At 41.7% G+C, this 17,915-nt stretch overlaps 1 protein-coding gene across 8 annotated transcripts in view; it reads right to left on the bottom strand.

The window, feature by feature from the left end:
* The window catches only part of FARP1 (FERM, ARH/RhoGEF and pleckstrin domain protein 1), a 200,812-nt gene that overhangs the window by 19,765 nt on the left and 163,132 nt on the right, over nucleotides 1–17,915 (bottom strand). For 7 of the 8 annotated variants that reach the window (XM_027880338.1, XM_027880339.1, XM_027880337.1 and 4 more), the window contains exons 14-16: nucleotides 11,705–11,895; nucleotides 10,159–10,248; nucleotides 7,941–8,074 (exon numbers count right to left, since the gene is read on the bottom strand). In XM_027880338.1, the coding sequence (XP_027736139.1) occupies nucleotides 7,941–8,074; nucleotides 10,159–10,248; nucleotides 11,705–11,895 (415 nt within the window). The remainder of the gene's footprint in view (nucleotides 1–7,940; nucleotides 8,075–10,158; nucleotides 10,249–11,704; nucleotides 11,896–17,915) is intronic. The other variant, XM_027880335.1, reaches the window with a different exon arrangement.

Here is a 17,915-nt window from a genome sequence, read left to right as displayed (position 1 = left end):
AGTCTCCACATCACCTGAGCATAAAAGTACAATTTCTGCCTCCAGGAAGTCTGTGTCTGTCAAATAATCTCCCCTCTATGCTGTGCCTTGACTTTCCCTTCCCCTTCCAGCAGCTCTCCCCACTAACATTTCCTCTGACAGGTTGTAAATAAAACTTCCATCCAGTGAAGCTCTGCTCAAAGTGGTGCATATGAAAGTGTCCCCAGCTGAAAACCACAACCACTTGAAGTCAAAGGCAGTAGCATTAAGCTGGCAGGAAGCAAGGGAAAACCACTCTCCACCTGTGGAGCAAGCATGCAGCATCCCATCCCAAATGCTACATGCTGTGCAACTACACACCATCCCAGAAATGTTAAAGCCAGATGAATTTGTACTGATGCCAACAACAACACCATATCTGGTAATTATAAGAATTCTTGCTTTATGGGCTATTGTCTGGCACTGCCTGGATCCTTTTTCATGTCTCTACAATTGATTTAATCTAACAGACTTTAACAATTTTGTACCTTTCTGAGCACGAAAGATATATAGTTATCTATTTATTGCCAAGATAAATACTAAGTACAGCATTACAGAATGTTATTTCTAAGTAGACATCGCTTTTCTGATCTGAAGGCTACAATACAGGCTGGCTAGAATACACGTTGCAAATTTCTTATCTATTAGCTAGCTACTTGAAGGCTGAGCTCAAGCCTACTGAAGTCACAGTGAATGCTTCCAACAGCTAATATTTAGCACAGCTGTTCACTGAACAGTCAGGTCCTTAATTCCTAAAGGTTGACCCCCTGGCCCCTCTTCAGCACAGACAGCACTGACTGCTTGCACAGCATTTCACCACATTGGTCACATGCAAAGCATCAAGTGCAATTCTCCTTCATTGGCTTTGGCCAGTGACTTTGAGGGCTTTCAAATCTTACTCTGCATGTTGGCGGAGTGACACAGACAGAGAGAAGGGAGTTCTCCAAAAGCAACAGTCTGTGTCCAGCTGCTGGCTGAACAGTCAAAAGCTGAATCACACCAGAGCCCTCTACCCAGGCCAATAGAGAGGACCTATGCTGCATGCAGGTGCATACTGCCCGAAGAAATAAAACCAGGTTTCCTTAGGAGAAAATACAGAAATGCGATGGCTGGGTATTGCTCCTTGTTTCAGCAATTCTTCTTGCTTTCATTATTAATTCCTATGCAAATGCTGCCCCTCGCAACAGAGGATGATTTTCCCACTGGGAATGGTGCATAGGCATACAGGCTGTGATGGGGAACAGAGAGGCAGGGAAAGCTGAAGCCAGGCATGGAGGAACATGACGGCTTCACATCTGCCTCCAAAATCCCAACCTCACTCCACAGTGGATTCCAGAGTAAACCTTATGCTACAATGCCCCATTTCCCAGCTCCTCAACATGTAAATCCCCAAAACACCCAGGAAGAAACCCGAAGAAAAGAGCATTCAAATACACAGAACATAAAAATAAAAACCAAACATACAATCTATCTGATGATGTCTTACTGCTGCAACAGCCCAAAGCACAGGAGCACAAAAGAGAGCTCTCCCTGCGGTGTATGTTTTGAATAACAACACTCAGCTTGCTGAGAGGAAAGAAGCTGCTCATTTGTTGTGCTTCAATGGCTAAATTGTTCTTTTTACTCCTTGTTTTCATGGGTCACTGTTTGAACATGGTATCTATCTGCCACTGATGAGGGAAAAAGCTAGGACAAAGAGGGACAAAGGAACTAGGATTTAACAACTTTTCATCAGGAGTTGATTTATGATCCCCATCTCTACAGAAGATGTAGGGGCTGCTTTCCCCAAACATAATATCCCCTCACTCCACTCACATTGTATGAGTGAAAGCTACTGAAAATCATAATGAATAGTGGAGATATTATTGTATAATCAGGTCATTTGTCATGTTTCTCCAAATAGTCCCTTCCATTTTACAGTAATAGAAGTGTACAATTGCAAGAAAAGATGAAGAGATGGACTTTTATACCTCTTAAGAAATTCAGATGCTACCTTATTTATATTACTACAAATGGTCACCACCTTGACTTACAGGGACTACACAAGTAACTATCTCAGATTTTTGAATGATATGAAATTCTTAGTGTATACAATTGAAAAGTTAACAGAAAGAAATTTCAAGTCATCCCACATCCTCAATCATCCCTGAATGGTAGCAGAACGAACAGAAGTTTGATGGGGTTGGTGGCAAAGCAAAGAAGAAGATAAAGATTTCTCAACAAAGATTCTGAGGTGAACGTAAAAATCTCTGATTGCAGGCCTCCAATTGCAGTCAAAGTAATAATAATAAATCAATTGCAAAAAATTACATTTACAATGTGTGATCTTCTGCTACATGCTGAGGAACATCATCTCCCTCCTGGATATTATAGCTGGTCTTCGAGCACTTATTACTCTTATTTGAAAGGCAGTTGTAATGGGGAATGTTTAGGGCATTTTTTAGTATAGAACTTTAGCTTTTAGTCATAAAAAGTCAAAAGTGTCTGTTTTGTAATTCAAAAAGAAGAGTCGATAAAAGCAAAACAGCCCTTTCTTAGCTCACACCCTGCTATTACACAGTGCTTCTTACTGCCCTGCCCATTCCAGCCAGCACTGCAGCTGTCCTTTCAGCAGTAAGTGGTGCATGAAACACTGCCCAGAGCATAAGAAATGTACTGATGAAGCCATCAGAGCTTCACTGAAGTCACACCAACCCTTTGGGGAATGTACACACATTTGAAGAGTTTGGCTGGCTATCCCAGTTGTGAGAGAAACCCAGCCTACAGGAAACATGCATCAGAAATGCTTTTAAACAGAAAAGGATCAGAGCAAGTAAAACCAATGCATGAAAAAATACTGTAAATGCAACAGCATTTCATATCTTGCTATGGAACGGCCTCAGAGCTGATCCTGGGTGCATCCCTCCAGGAGAGCCACTCAGATGAAAGTAATATGGTTCTAGCTGTGACTAACAGATCCTGGACAAGCAACTTCTCTCCCTAACAATTTCCAATTAATTTGGGTGTAGCACAGCTCCAATCCCCAGAAGCACTCAAAAATGACTTCAGCAATGCAAACTATCCTCGAGCTCAGTGCGCTGGCACCAAGCCCCTCTCAGTGTCTTTGTGTCAGGAATTCATAATGCATAACTCAGAGGCTTGTATTACAACACATACCTCATTTCTGCACAAAGGACAAAGACACTTTTGAAACTGTCCTCTTCATCCTTTCTCGCCAGATATGCAGAACCAACCAAATAGATGGCACTCTGCATATGAGACAGCAAATAAGGACTGCTCCCCTGTTTATATAAACTGTGTTATCCTGCTGCTCTTCTTGAGCACAAGTACTATTTCTCAAACAGAAAATGGTTAATAAATGAACATTTAGCTCATCTTCCTACACCTCCCTGAGTGCTTTCTTATTACAGGTTTTCAAACTTGCTTCCATGAGTCCTGATTGAGCCTTCTCCTTTCATATGCTAAAATCTGAGAATCTTTTTTTTTTTTCCCCCAAATTACCAGCCACACAGTCACATCTGGTAATACTGAGTAGCAGTTTTCCTCAGATGTGCCTGTGATCTAGGAGTCAAACTACCAGCTTCCCTGGAAGAGAGTAAGTCTGCCTGCATTTCTGAGAAGTACACAGTGTTTTTTCTTTCTTTCTTGAGCTTTGGATAAGGCTCAAAATGCAGATTTTTGCTGTCTGATGAGGGATTCCTAGGGCAGAAATAGGTATCCCAGTTTGCCCCAGGATTAGTCTCTTACAGTGCTCAGCAGTCAATCAAAGAGGGAAACTTCTGGTTCTCCATTTGCCACTTTCTGTCAGCATTTAAAGAAACCAGTGTGGAAACTTGTAATACAAAGATTTAAAGGGGTATGGAAAGATGAGCTCGATTTTTTTTTTTTTTGATGGAAAATGGTGCTTGTGGCCCAAATTAATAGCTGAATAAACAGCTTAGGTAAAAGAAGGAGTAGAACCCAAATGACTTCTCAGATTCAACTTACCAGAGGTTAATGGAGCACGTCTCGCCCTTGCCTGCACTGCCCCACCTCTTCCTCGTTGCCATAAAATCTCTAAGGCTCTGGGAAAAGGAGCCAGCTTTAAGTCACTGAGATACGCCTCCCATATTTTCTCCCAGCAAAAAGGATTAGGAACTCCTGGCGGTGTACCCAGCACCTTGCTGAGGAGCAACCTATGTGAGTCCTGGTAGCCTGGAGTAGGACTTGGATGCCCAGGTGCTGGATGCAGCACTTCTGGCACTTGCTAACAGGATAGACTGATATGTGCTGTTCCCTCTCCCTCCTGAAGCAGCTTTCTGCTCTATTCCTCTTCCCTTCCTGTGGGAGAGGTTAAAGGACCATGCCTGTTGGTATCCACCAAAGGTCATCCTTCCCCTCCTCAAACAACTAGCCTATTGGGGTATTTCGCTTGTTCCCAAGAACATGGCCGGTCTCCAGGGCTCAGCACAGCTGTAGCAACTGAGGGGATTCATGGATTGCTTCACTGTGCACTATGCAAAAGCACAGGCAGGGCAGAAAATAGGGCCCAGAGAATGGTACCACTGATCTTAGGATGCTGTGCAATAAAACCACCAGGAATCTGCTCCGTTTCATGGCCAGAAAGAAACTCTGGCTCAGAAAAATGCAGTAACTGTCTGAATTCTACAGCTGGCTATTGGTGTCAGTATCAAACCACGTCTTATTAAAAACATTATCACTGTGCACTGGACACTGATATGTGCTGCTCTTAGGAAATGCAGTACTAAAGAGAAAAATGGATGAATTGTGTAAAGAAACAGATCAGACCTGCCAGAATCTATAACCATATCAAAAAGATACTGGCCCTTAAGATGTTCTGTAGGAGACAGCCTTCCTCTGACTGCAGATTCAAATGGTTTAGAAGCCTTAGAAGCCTTCAAGTGAGCCAGAAATGCTTTTAACACTGTGGACCACCTGAGCTTCTTTGAGGCAAATTCTAAATGTCTATAGATGTTTGAACAAATTAAGAGCAAAGAGCTGTCAAACAATTGTTATGCACAATTTCGCCAGCCTTGCTCTCCTCACAGATCTTTAGCAGAGTATCAAATTGAAGGGGATTCAAGGCCTAAAAGAGCAGATAATGGTTTCCTGTAAGAGCTTCCAACATGAAGTATGAAGCTTTGAAACAATCCTTAGACAAACACACTAATGTTTATGCAGAGTAAGCAGGCTGAACTGCAGTTTAAATTGATAAAACCCAACATCCTACTCACTAGGGAAACACAGATGACTGTTTTCAGGAGGTTCTTATTCTCACACAAGCTCCCACAACATACGTGGGTAGCAAGGGGTTTCCAGCAGCTTGAAGTCCGCAACCCTTTCATTCAAAGGCCTTTTTTCATATAGGACATGTCACCCTCAGAGGAATGGAGAGCACACTCAGGTCTCAGGACAAGTGTTCCACCTTCTTTCTCCCATCCACCTGGCCAGAAATGTAAGAACTGACATAGAAGAGTGGGATTTAAATAAGTTGGCTGGAATCCTGCCCACAGCCACCGTCTCAGCTAGGCCCAAGAGAAGCTAGGCTGGGCAGTGCCCTGCATTGTGATGGTGAGCACAGCCGGAGCCCACCGGCTTAAAACCACCTGGGGCCAAAGACAGAGGTACCATCATGGCAGTATGGGCGTTGAGCTAATTGACCTTGACTACACTGGTGAAGAAATTCCCTACCACATTGCCACCAGCTTCTTCTACATGCTGAGGGGCTGTTTAATTTTGTCACTCACTGTTTAATTAAACAGTAATCTCTATGGGACAGAGTTTATTGCTCGTGGCTTATCTCAGCATCTGTGGCATTATATAAAAACATCAACACCTCCAAAATAATACCTGTCAGCAAGTCTGCCTCCCCTCCTAAGGCACGAATTCAAATATTTCAGAACTTTAAAAACAATCACTGCCTACAGCAGGGGTATTACATTAGGTACATCCATGCTGTTCATTGCAAACTGAATGCAGGCCATGGGCAGGAACACGACTGTTTTCTGTTAAGTGAATCAGAGCAGCCAACACAGAATTCCCAGTGGCATTACACTAACTGTGGAAGGACACGCAATATCTGAGCTGACAAAGTCAAAATGAGGTGCCCAGCTGGGACAAAGTTACCTCAGCAGAATATTATTGAACAAATTTGGATTGCAAAGTAACTTAATAGCAGATCAGCACTTTAAATCAAAAGGTAACTGCAGTTTAAATATGATATTAGGACTCTAAACTGAGGTTTACTGCTCTGTGAAACCGTAGATTTAGGACCCAAGAAAAAGCTGGAAAATAAAGGCTTACTCAGTTTGAAAAGAAGCTAACTGAAAAGGAGAAACAAAGTAAAACCATGGAAAGTCTAAAAGACTAAATATTGTTTCTTTCTTTTAGCATAACTGACCCTTCCCTCTACTTACTATAATGTCACCTTTCCACAGCTGGCTGTTATTGCAGTATCATCCAATTTTTGAAGAACATCACACCTAAATAGGAGGTTGGCATCCACCTGAAATGCCATCAGCAGCCAGAAGGATGTAGGGGGTATCTATTTCAACATGTGCCCCAGGAGTCAGCGCCCACCAAGCTCTCTAGATTAGACTGGTCTGATAGAGGGCAGAACTTGCCCCTTACTAATTGTATGTATTTATCTTTTCTCACCACACACCCTTAACTGCAACTAGCTGGAGATTAACTCCAACTACTGTTAATTTTACACCATGGTTGAAGAAACAATCAGTATTTTATAACATATGAAAGACCCTTCTTGGAGTACCTGCAATAAATGTTCCTTGGTGGAATGCAATTAACACAAGTAGCAGCCCAATGAAAAAGAGATACAGAGAGGGTGGCTGTGCAGCATGTCTTAGGAGTAACTATACGTCAGGCATCAACCAGAGTCCTGAATGAGGATATCAGCTCTCAGAGGCAGTATCACATTCCCCTCTTCTCAGAAAATACCTGCTAACTCTGGAACTGTGCAGGGGGGATTTGGTTAGCACTAGTCTGCAAAGTGCTGTGCCCTCATTCAGTAATCTAACTCATCACATTGCAAGAGCTAACTCACACACTCTGAGACTGTTTTGCTTTTGTTTTGTTTATTTAGTTAAAGGAGGCATTAAACTGATTAACACCCATCAGGTCTGCCTTTCAAATAATTTTCCACTGTCACTTTTCTAAGTGAGAAGGAAAAGCTCAGCTTTCAGCACCAAAGACAAATTACCAAAAAATGCCTACACCAAGCAAATCAATCTAGTCAAGATAGGTCTAATCAGAGCAAGCAGAGGGCTTCTGTGTGTTGCTGCCTCTCTTCAGATTTCCGTGGTCAAATGAACTGACTCAGTTAAGAGTCCTGCCAGGGAAGAAGTACTCACTTCATAGCTCTTTTGCAAAATTGCCATGTTTCACTTTCATTATTATGTTAAGGATAGATAATTTTTAAGCCCAGTGTCCCCTTCCAACACTCTGTCAATTTTAGAGTGAATCTAGACCCTGCAAGTGTCACAGCTGCGAAGCTGCAGAATGGTCTGGAAAAGCAGGTCTCTGAAATGCCCCTAGCCTACATTTATTTTGACAGAAATGGGACCTGGTCCTTCACTGCTCCCTCTTTATTACTGACAAGCCTTGCTTGCAACATGTTCTTCAGAAGAGCTGCCATGTAGAAACACACACATTTGGCAAGAGAAAGCTTCATACAGAATTATGGTCTCATTTGCATATGTCTGTACCTGAGATATCTGAACAACAGAGTTTGTCAAGTAAACACGAATAAAGCACAATTCAATAAACTCAGTCTGTTAATAACCAACACCTGCAACTTTCACAAATTAATCACTACAGTAGATCACAAAGAGTTAGTAAGAAGAGAATGCAAAAACGCTAAACTGCATGAAATAACATAGACAAGTAGGAATCAAGAATCTTACCACAGAGCAAGTCTCTGCTCAATTTCCTTGAGAAAACCAGTGTGAAACTTGTGCAAAGGTTCGAAGTTGGAGAAAATGAGATTTTTCAGTGTTTCAGGCATGCAATCCTCTTTACTCACTGCATTCTGAAACCACTAAAAAGAAAAAAAAAGAAGCAAAATTATCAGTGGGTGGAATGCAGCAGGTGTGATCATTTGCTGTCTTTATGCACCTAACCCAAATACACATAGCACTTAACCCAGCAATGGTTTAGCTGGCACCAGGAATACAACCCAGTGAGTGAACTGGTGAACTGGAGCTCTTATCAGTGGTCAGGCCCTGCATAGTTGAAAAAGGAACTCCCTCCCCCTTTGCCATCACTGATCAGAACAAACTGAATTGGCAATGCTGTAGGTGCAAGAGAAAGAGCACTGCAATACTTGCAACACTTCCAAACAACCCAGTAAACCAAAAAATATGCTCTGCATTTTCTTTTTCTGAGTTCTGTCTGAAATCCCTTTGACAGGAGTTGGTACACTAAGCACACAAGCCCATGTTGCTGTGTGCATCACACACTTTGCAAAGGGAACAAGAGAAAGACGCTACTATCAGAAAATAGGAGGGGCAGTGCCAAGCATTGTAAAGACTGAAATAGGCTCCTCCTCAGTTTTGCTCCATATTCTCCTAATTTCGCCTTAACAGACCTATGGGTGAAATAAAGAAAGCCATAGGACTAGATGGCTTGCCAAGGTAGCAATGATTATTGTCTTCAGCATGGTAACACTACTCCCTCCTCACTGCCCTAAGGGTTTCCAGCTGTCTGTGATTGACTTCCAGCAGTGTCTGGAAGCCTGTTCGGACCATAATAGGTTGTTACAGAGTCTTGCTTGACACTGCATCAGCTGGAGCTGAGCCAGTCCTGGGATAAAGAGAGATCTCTCCCAAGCCTCCCTCTCCCCTGCTTTATCTCCACACTGAGCACAACTAAAGGTGAGGCACAGCCACCAAGCCTCAAAATTCATGCACAGCTTTTTTTCCTTTTCTGATGATGCTCAATTCTGGCCTCCTGGGCCAGTCTTTGTGGGCCAAAGTTGATACAACTCTATGCTAATCTTCAGGCCTAGCCCTCTTGGTTAACCAGCAAATTCAAATTTGCCTACCACAAGAATGAAGACCAGGGTGGAAAATAGGGTTTAGCTCTGAAGAGCTAAAACGTTGTTTCTGCAGTCACTGGGTGAAACATAGCATATCTGCATACCTGCTGTTGAGACTGCAGCAATGACCACTGTCCCTCAGAACCTGGCCTCTTCCCTCATTGGCCTGGCTTCTCAAAAAGCCAGGGTAAGTAACAGCTGGGCCACAGTTACTTTTAACTGTAAAAACCATTGGCTATGTTTAAGCTGGTGTCAGATTAGCTGCATCTGTCATGTGGGCTCCTAGAACATACAAGAAGCTGAGGAGAAAGTACGGGCCTGGTTCCCAGCTGGTCCCAACACTCTCCCTTGCAGCATGTCCTCCTTGCCACAACACTCAACACAGGAGTGGGCAACGCACCTCATGGGGCAATTAAAGAACTGAGAGAGTCCTGGAGATGATGTCACACCACAAGGGGTTTTGGATCCAGGGCCCTTTCACAGACAATTATTATTTTGGGTCAGATCTTCCACCAATATTCTTGGAAGCGAAACAAGACTATTGGGGTGTGTGCAAAGACGGCACGCATTTGCCCTTGACGGTTTTAACAATTGCACTCTGATCAGATGCTGCAGATGAATGATTCCTTTTACACGCAGTTTCACTTACTGAAGAATCGGAATTATTCAAAGAGGTACTCCACAATATTTCATGTTAAATGGAGGGCATTTAATCCAGTAGAAAACATTTATATGTGCCCCTAAGGAGCTACTTCAGTTTTAAGAGAAGTCATTGAAAACCCACAGGCATTTTTAGTAATTACAACCACAAAGCATGAGAGCAAGAAAATATAACTGAACCGTGTCCCAAGTTCCTCAACCTGATACAGTTTCATAGTGCATGTTACTAACCACAGTGCAAACCTCTACTTTCTGGTTTTTGTGTTATTTCCTCCCTGGAGGAGCACTCCTGTGCACTGCAAAGAATACCTACAGTACAGAATATAGAAGTAGTGTGGAACAGTTCAGATGTTAAATGGAGCAGATGAAATATCACTGCCGAGTAGAGCTTCACATGTTTCATGAGTAACACTAAGTAAACATACCGATGTGATGACTTCAAGGTCCTTCAGGTATGTTCGTTCTGTAGTGGCTACTTCTTTAGCAATGAAGTAAGCTTTCTCAGTTGGGAATCTCTGTAAATTGCAAACACATTAGGTTTTCCTCTGCTTTTATGGAGAAAAAAGCTGTAGGTAATGAATCACGAGGAGCGTTACAAACCAGTGACCCTTGCTTGTGGTTACTGTGACTCATACTTGAATGTTCCTAAACCCTGAAGCCCTGAAAAAAATCCTTCCTTGCAAACACAAGAGAACAAGCACTTTCTCTGGGTTTTTGAGAGACTTCTTTTTCTGCCACGCTGATTTCTACAGCTTTGGGGTGCCGATATTCTTTTCAGTTTGTTCCTGGAGCAGGGCATATTCTGAAGTTCACAAAGAAGGCTAGATGACTATTTGAATCACATGTAAAATTTGACTAAATGACAAAAACTTGTCTGATTATTATAAGTTTCATCATGGGGATGAAAACCCACAGTAAAAATACTCTCAGAAAAATTTAAACCCACAGGATTTTCCCAGTGTGGCTGGACAATCTGACAGCAGGAGACGGTAAGGATTTTAGAGTAAGCTACAGGTTTAAAATTTCTTAATTCTGAAGAGCCAAAAGAACCCAGTTAATCTTCCTCTGTGTTACTCAAGAAGCAAAAATGAAGAAAAAAACCCATCCATACATCCTTTTGCTCTCTGCATCTCCCTGAAGACAAATAATGCAGTGGATACGCTAGAAAAGACATGTAAGCAAAGACTGTGTGGGTATTTCCTCGTCAGTAAACAACCCCATAGGAACCATGATCAGCTGGGATAACTGATATAACCTGGACTGAAACAGAGAATCCTAAGTCTATTAACTGATTCTTGGCTTTTCTTGTTCTCAAATTTCTCTCACATATCTTGCTAACTATGCACAGTGGGAAAAGAGATCTTCCTTAAACAAACTCCAGCAAAGCCATCTGAGTTCCAACTTTATTCCTCCTGAGATGCTCCAAGCTCAGGAAAAAAAAAAAAAAAAAGCCACAGAAGGGCAAAAGCAACCCCCTCTAGCCCTGCAGCACAGGAGGAATGAGCCAGCAGGCACCCAGAACCCCCTGGCTCAGACAAACATTTTATTTTCAGAAAGCAATTTTGGATGTGATGCTCCCTTATGGTTTTGAGCCACAGTGACTCTGAGCCAAACACTGCCAGCTGAACTCTGCAAGCTGTGGCTCAAAAAGAGCATTTTCTGCTCCTACAACCAGATGCTCCCAGTGGTGCTCTCAGCAGAGACAGACTGGAGAGCCTGAGTTGGACACTCCCACAACAGGCTCAACACTGTTCCTTTTCTTTCTGTCACCTGGAAATTTTCTATCCAGTAAGACTATGGAGTTGACTGTTTTGTTACAAAAAACTACCAAACTCCACTCCTTAAAAACAAGCTAGATTTATAGGAGACTCTGTCCAAACATGCTCTTAAGGTTTCAACCAACAGGAACAGCACAGATTTATTACAACATATCAGAGAGAAGAGAGCCAAGGCCGTCTTCATATGCCTTACTTTTCTTTTCACCTCCTCCTCATCATCAGTCCTGATGCACGATGGGTCATTCAGCAAAGGGCTGACCAAGGGAGATGACTGCTTGGCATCAGGGCTCAGGTTTGGAGATAGAGTCATATTTGCCACTGATGGTCCTCCTTGGGAATTGATGGAAAGCTCTGAAAGGTGAGGGCTGCCAGTCAGAGAACCTGCTAGGAAAAATGATAAAAGAGAAGTTAGTTAGGACAGGCTCTCTCAAGAAAGTACCAAAAGGAATTACAATATTAAGTTGCAGCGTGTGAAACTAGGCTACAAGACACAGCCATCAGGGTTCTCACACTAGCCCAAATGGCCTTGAAGCCAGAGGAACTGCATCCACTTGCATTAAGCAAGGGACTGCTTAAGGGTCTTTTTAGCTGATGGACTGGGCTGAAATTACTGTCTCTGTAGGGAGGGGGTTTAAGGCACAAGCTGCAAGTCTTTACTATGAGGGTGGTGAGGCACTAGTACAGGTTGCCCAGAGAAGTTGGGGATTCCCCGTTCCTGGCAGTGTTTAAGTCCAGGTTGGGTGGAGCTCTGAGAAACCTGGTCTAGCGAAAGGTGTCCCTGCCAATGGCAGGGGGGTTGGAACTAGATGATCTTTAAGGTCCCTTCCAACCCAGGCCATTCTGTGATTCCGTGAGCCTAACCAACAACTTAATATAAAAATTTTCACCACTGTATTCCACTCTGTGGAACAGAATAAATACAACAATACGGGAATCACCCTAGGAGTGCCATTTTTTCTAGCTAAGTAGAACTTCAAAGACTCAAATCAGTACTTCACAGGGAACTACAGGACAGAAATTAGAACAAATCTATATGGCTGAAGTCTAGAGAAAAACGATAACTTTCTACAGCAGTGTTGCTGCTAAGACCAGTCAGATCTAACATGAAGGGAGAAAACTACTAGTTTCCCAATTTCTACACACAACACAAGTATGTATATTATACCTTGTAGGTCTTTCCATGCTCCTCTGATTGTTTGGGATGGAAATGCTAGCATTACATTTACATAAGAAAAGCAATACTTTTAATGCACAAAGCATGACAATTTCATATTTTCACAAAGTCCCATTTAATTTTGAATTAAAAATATTAAATAATTAGACAATTAATTACACTTCCATGGATTCATGTACACTACATTAAATATTATTGAAATTAGCATTTTGTCTTCTGGGAGGCAGCCAGATTACTGGCTGCACAAAAAGAAAGTTTGCCAAAAATGCCCTGTGTCCTCCCAGTTATCTCCTCCTCCAAACCTCTGAAAATCTAAACCTGTTTTAGAAGAAGGATCTGTTCTGTCATGCAGAAGAACATTTACAGTCTGTACTGTTTTGGTATCGTACACTAAAACTGAACCAAAAAAAAAAAAAAAAAGTGACAAGCTCTTGATTATGACATCTTATGGCTATCTAAGATTAAATGCAAAACACATACATTGCTGTATATAATTAAGGTCAAATACAATTTACTATCATGTGTTTGTGTCCTCCCTAAATTATGACAGGTAAATGTTCCTGTTGCTAAAAAACACAGCTGAGATGCTCTGGTAAACATAATATAATAAAAAATAAATATAACTAGGCCAGTAGTAAAACCTATTTATTCTCTAGAAGAACTCAAGATTTATTGCTAGAACATAAATGTTTTCCAGTTCCAAACAAATTTATGTTTATAAATCATTCCTTTGAAAAGAGAAGGAAAAAGCCAGTACAGTTATCAGTTTACGTAATTGTGACAGTTACGTAGCCGATTATAAATCAGAGTCAAAGCAGTGTTTTTCTGAAATAAAAGTCTGTATTATTACAGCTAAGAAGAAAGGATTTACCAACAGTTTCACACTAAATCAATGTTCAGTGAAATTTGAGAAAATGCCACAGCTTGTTACACAAATGTCAATTTTATTGACACTAGCACACAACTATATACAGTATTTTCAAAAGAAATGGAATTCATCATTAAGAAATAGTGAAACAGATTAATAGCAAGGTTGTAAGGTTAAAAGTATTTAACTACATTACAAAAGACATAAGAAAAGTGATATCACTTCAAACGTGGAACAAAGAAATTCTGGCACTATGCCTGTCATAAGACAGCAAATAAATGATTTGCACCTCTGTGAGAAGTTCACAGGCATTTTAGTCTAGGAGTTAAATAGCACCTATCTGTGATAGATAGACATAGATATATTGACTTATCTACCCACCTATCTATAATCCTAGATTAACTTCTGATGTACTGGAACTGTTATCAGTACTACTCAAGTATTTCAAACTACAAAATATTGAATAGACAATGAATTAAAAAGGCTTCCTATCCTAGAGCTGGAAGACATATCTCAGGAAAAGTATTCTGGAAAGTATATTAAAAAAAATGTGCCTGGTGGCTCACAGCATTGTGCATACACCCATTGATTAAAGACTTGAATATCAGTGCATGACTGACATTCTCAAAGTCATTTTGCAGCAAGCTGAAATGCTGCATCCTCCCTTTTGCTATCAGTGTGGGGATGAGCAGCGACCAAATACAACCACCACCACCTACAAGCAAGAGCTCAGTTAGGCCCCATCTGCCAGTATGCTGAACAAGTGAAAATTAAAGCTAGGTGTAAGAAAGCAGCTACATTAAGAAAGGGCCTCAAAATTCCCTTACGTTAGTACATTCTGGGGCCTAATTACAACCAATATCAACATAAAGATCAACACACTGGATGTCGCTCTGGTAAAGGTGGGAAACAAATTTGTTTTGCTGTAAGTCAGAAAGCCATGAAGAAATGAAAATGGAAGGTCTTTCCTCCCCCATTGCCAATCAATCAGGACGTGTGTCATGCTGATGGGTCATGATAATGCTGCAGTGACTTTATCTTTTCACAGAGGTGAGGAATAAATTAAACTGTATTAACCAACTGTTCTATCTGACCTCCTGCCACAGAAGAGTATATTCTTACAGGCTCTACTCATCAACTACATGCTGCAGAATGTAAACAGAAATAGAAGGGAGAAGACCAATCTTATTTACAAGGTACCTAAATTCCTCACATTTTACCCTAAAGGATTCATTGACTGACAGGCAATTATTAGTATGTCAGTTGACAGATATTAATGGTACTGCACACTGGGGGCCTAAAAGGTTTGCAGCTGGTAACATGGAACTGTCTTTGCTAGCACTCCAAGTGATTTTTATTTAGATTCAGACTTGGGCCATCTTTCAAAAATAATGGAGTCAGCTGTATACACATAAACCAAGAGACAAGTACAAAAGGATGTTTATCTAAGGATTGCTTAAGTACATACAAAAATTTTATCCTTGGTGGAGTGGGTAGGAATTAATAAGCATGTGCTTCAATTACTTTCTAAGCTTGGGTTTAAGAAGAGAAACAAACACTGGCTGACGACAGAGGCAAGTAATGAGAATGCACTTTACCACAATATGCCAGACTGGCCCATCAATGCCAAAATACCTGGAGTGGTTCTTAGTTCCACTGAGCTAGTTTACTCTCCAGACACTAGATTAAAGTGCTGCAGTAGGGAAGGTGACAGAAGAAGTAAAACTTGATTGAAATCTAGCTTGAAAAAAAAATCCAAGAAATGACAATGGCACTTTACATGGCCATAGGATATGAAATTTTGGGTTATCTTCCTAGCTTTACACGTCTCTCCAATTGCTCCCCACCAACATACATGTTCAATGTGCTACACAAAATAAAGCCAGCGGCTAAAATCAAATAATAGCTATGCCTCTGTCAAAATACATATTAGTTGGTTGCTGCAGTTGGGTGGTGGGAAGGCACAGGAGCACTGGCAAACTGTGGGTGTCCTGCCAGAGAGAAACAGGCTGTAGTCCATGCCACCAGCCATATCTGCTTTATTCCAGCCTCCTATCACACATAGATGTTAACCCACAGGGACCGGTGCTGAGGTTGGTGCCCACGGAGTGCTGGGCTGGCTGAGTGATACTGCTTTAAAACATGGCTCATATCAAGTTAAAAACAGTTAAAATCAGTATTTTCCAGCTGATGAAGAAAGTCTCTCCCAGAGGTCAATTCACATCATAGGTGACCTGAACTGCCTGCTGCCTCTTTCTTTATTGATTACATAGACAGCATAAGATCATCAGAAATCACTGGTCAGAGACTTTAATGTAATATGGGGGAGCTCCCCTCTTGTGAGGGAGAAAAATGGGACTCAGTATATCCTGAAGATACTCCTCCTCTTTTCCTTCTCTCTTGAAGCTGCTAAACAACAAACTGAGGCCATTTAGTGTTCTGCATCTGCTTCAAAAGAAACAGTTCCCATCCATCCACACTCTTTTTTAACAGTGAGGAATAGTACAGCAGTGCTAAGATGCTCATGGGAATGCTCCTTCTCTGTGGAGTACCAAAAAGCAAAAATTACTCAATTATGGAAACTGAGAGAATACATCAATCATCATTGAAGGTGACTGAAATTCTGCTGGAAAACTTCACATACAGCTTAAGAGCTCACCAAGTCAAATGTTATATTGTTCTCAAGGTTGTTATTATTATTATTATAAATTAAAACATGTTAAGAACCAGAAAACCACCTTTCTCAATACCTGGAATGTTGCAGGGCTTACTTGCTCTTATGACTGCTCCACGGCCTGCTCTGCAGTCCGGGTAGGCTTGTGACATCAATATCCCAATTACTCTCCTTTAACATGGGATCAGTGTTTTCTAAACTCCAGTCTGGCAGATGGAACCCAACTTGCTGCCTCTTTGACCTTGGCATTATTGAGCATATGAAGAAAGCATAATAAGAAAGTATCTAACAAAGCTGCTGCTGCTGTGGCCACACAGTCCAGCTTAATTTTCCTTTTTCACTCTGGTTGCATAGCTCTAAGGTGTATCTAAACATTTTGGTCAGAGGAAGATGCATAGTACAAAATGACATGTGGGACAGATAGCACCAGATAAAGTGAAAAGAGTTTTCATATGCACTTCACCAATCACTGAAGTACCTTAGACTGGAGAAGAGTTTAATAAGGGTGTCCATCCCCTCTCTCCAGCTGTGAACCAGGCACAGTCATTTTGCTGAAGAGTTATGGGATGGAGATTCTGCTCTGTTCTCCCTCAATGCAAGAACAATATCCCACTGACTTCCACAAAAGCTTGAGAGGAACCAGTTCATCAAGCTGTGCTTCTCTTCCCTATTACATGAATCAAACTGGATACAGTTCATTAGTTCGAAAAGTAGTTACACACAGCCATGAATTCATGCACAAACATCCCTGAATGCAGTACCAAAGAATTTGAGAAGAAACAGGAATTAAAAGCAACTCAGGAAGAGACCCAATCTAACTCTGCTTGGCTTGAAGAGGAACTTCACAGGGAGAAATGTTCACTTTGATTTCACAGCTTCAAAATGTGTGCCCATGGCAGAGAGCGGAATTTGGGGAAATGGTGCACCTTCTCAATGAACCAATTTCCTCATATTTAGGACAAAGCATCAGCCAGCAGTTGGACAAAACAATTAAATCCGTGACAGTTTTACAGCAAAATACCAGTTAGAATGAGTAAAAGCCTTCAGTACAGGTGAAACTAAAAATAATAATAAAAAATTAATTCCATGCACACACAGTTAAATGGTTTGACATGCTTATAGTCTCATCAAGCTTGGTGTTGGTTTAGTAGACAGCAACCTCTCCAGTTGGTAAAGGTCCATGCTTTATTGGTATACTGCAGTATTAGACAGTGGTGAGTGTGAAATCAGACAGTAACTGCTGTTGGCCTACATCAGGGTGTACTCACATCTTAAGAACAAAGAGTGAACATTACAGTCTGGGAAGAATGTAAGGTCACTGGGCATCAGTCCTTTGTCTGGCCTTGATCTTTCCAGACAGAAATAGAGCAACCTATAGAAGGATTCCCTGTTGTACCCAGGGTTAGGGTTGGTTTGCTTTTGTTTTTCTTTAAACCAACATGACACAGCTCTACCATATAATTGGAAACCTTCATCCCCCGTGTAAGTTTACGCCACAGATACTGTCCATTTCAACAAGAAATCTCCCTAAGACTGCAGTGATCCTGCTTATGAGCTACGGCAGATGCACTTGATCGCTGGGTGAAGCCTTCATTAGGAAATTAAGGGCAATCTGGCGTGCTCAGTGGAGCCCAAATGCCCTGGAAAGGAGGTCTTCTTCCCCCTTCCCCCCCCCCCCCCCCCCCCCC

The sequence above is a fragment of the Empidonax traillii genome, unplaced genomic scaffold, assembly GCF_003031625.1.
Source record: "Empidonax traillii isolate 1590-97213 ecotype Southwest subspecies unplaced genomic scaffold, ASM303162v1 scaffold68:size1967880, whole genome shotgun sequence".
Classification (NCBI taxonomy): Eukaryota; Metazoa; Chordata; class Aves; order Passeriformes; family Tyrannidae; genus Empidonax; species Empidonax traillii.
The sequence above is the reverse complement of the archived record's forward strand: the minus strand, read 5'-3'. Positions and strand labels throughout refer to the sequence as shown.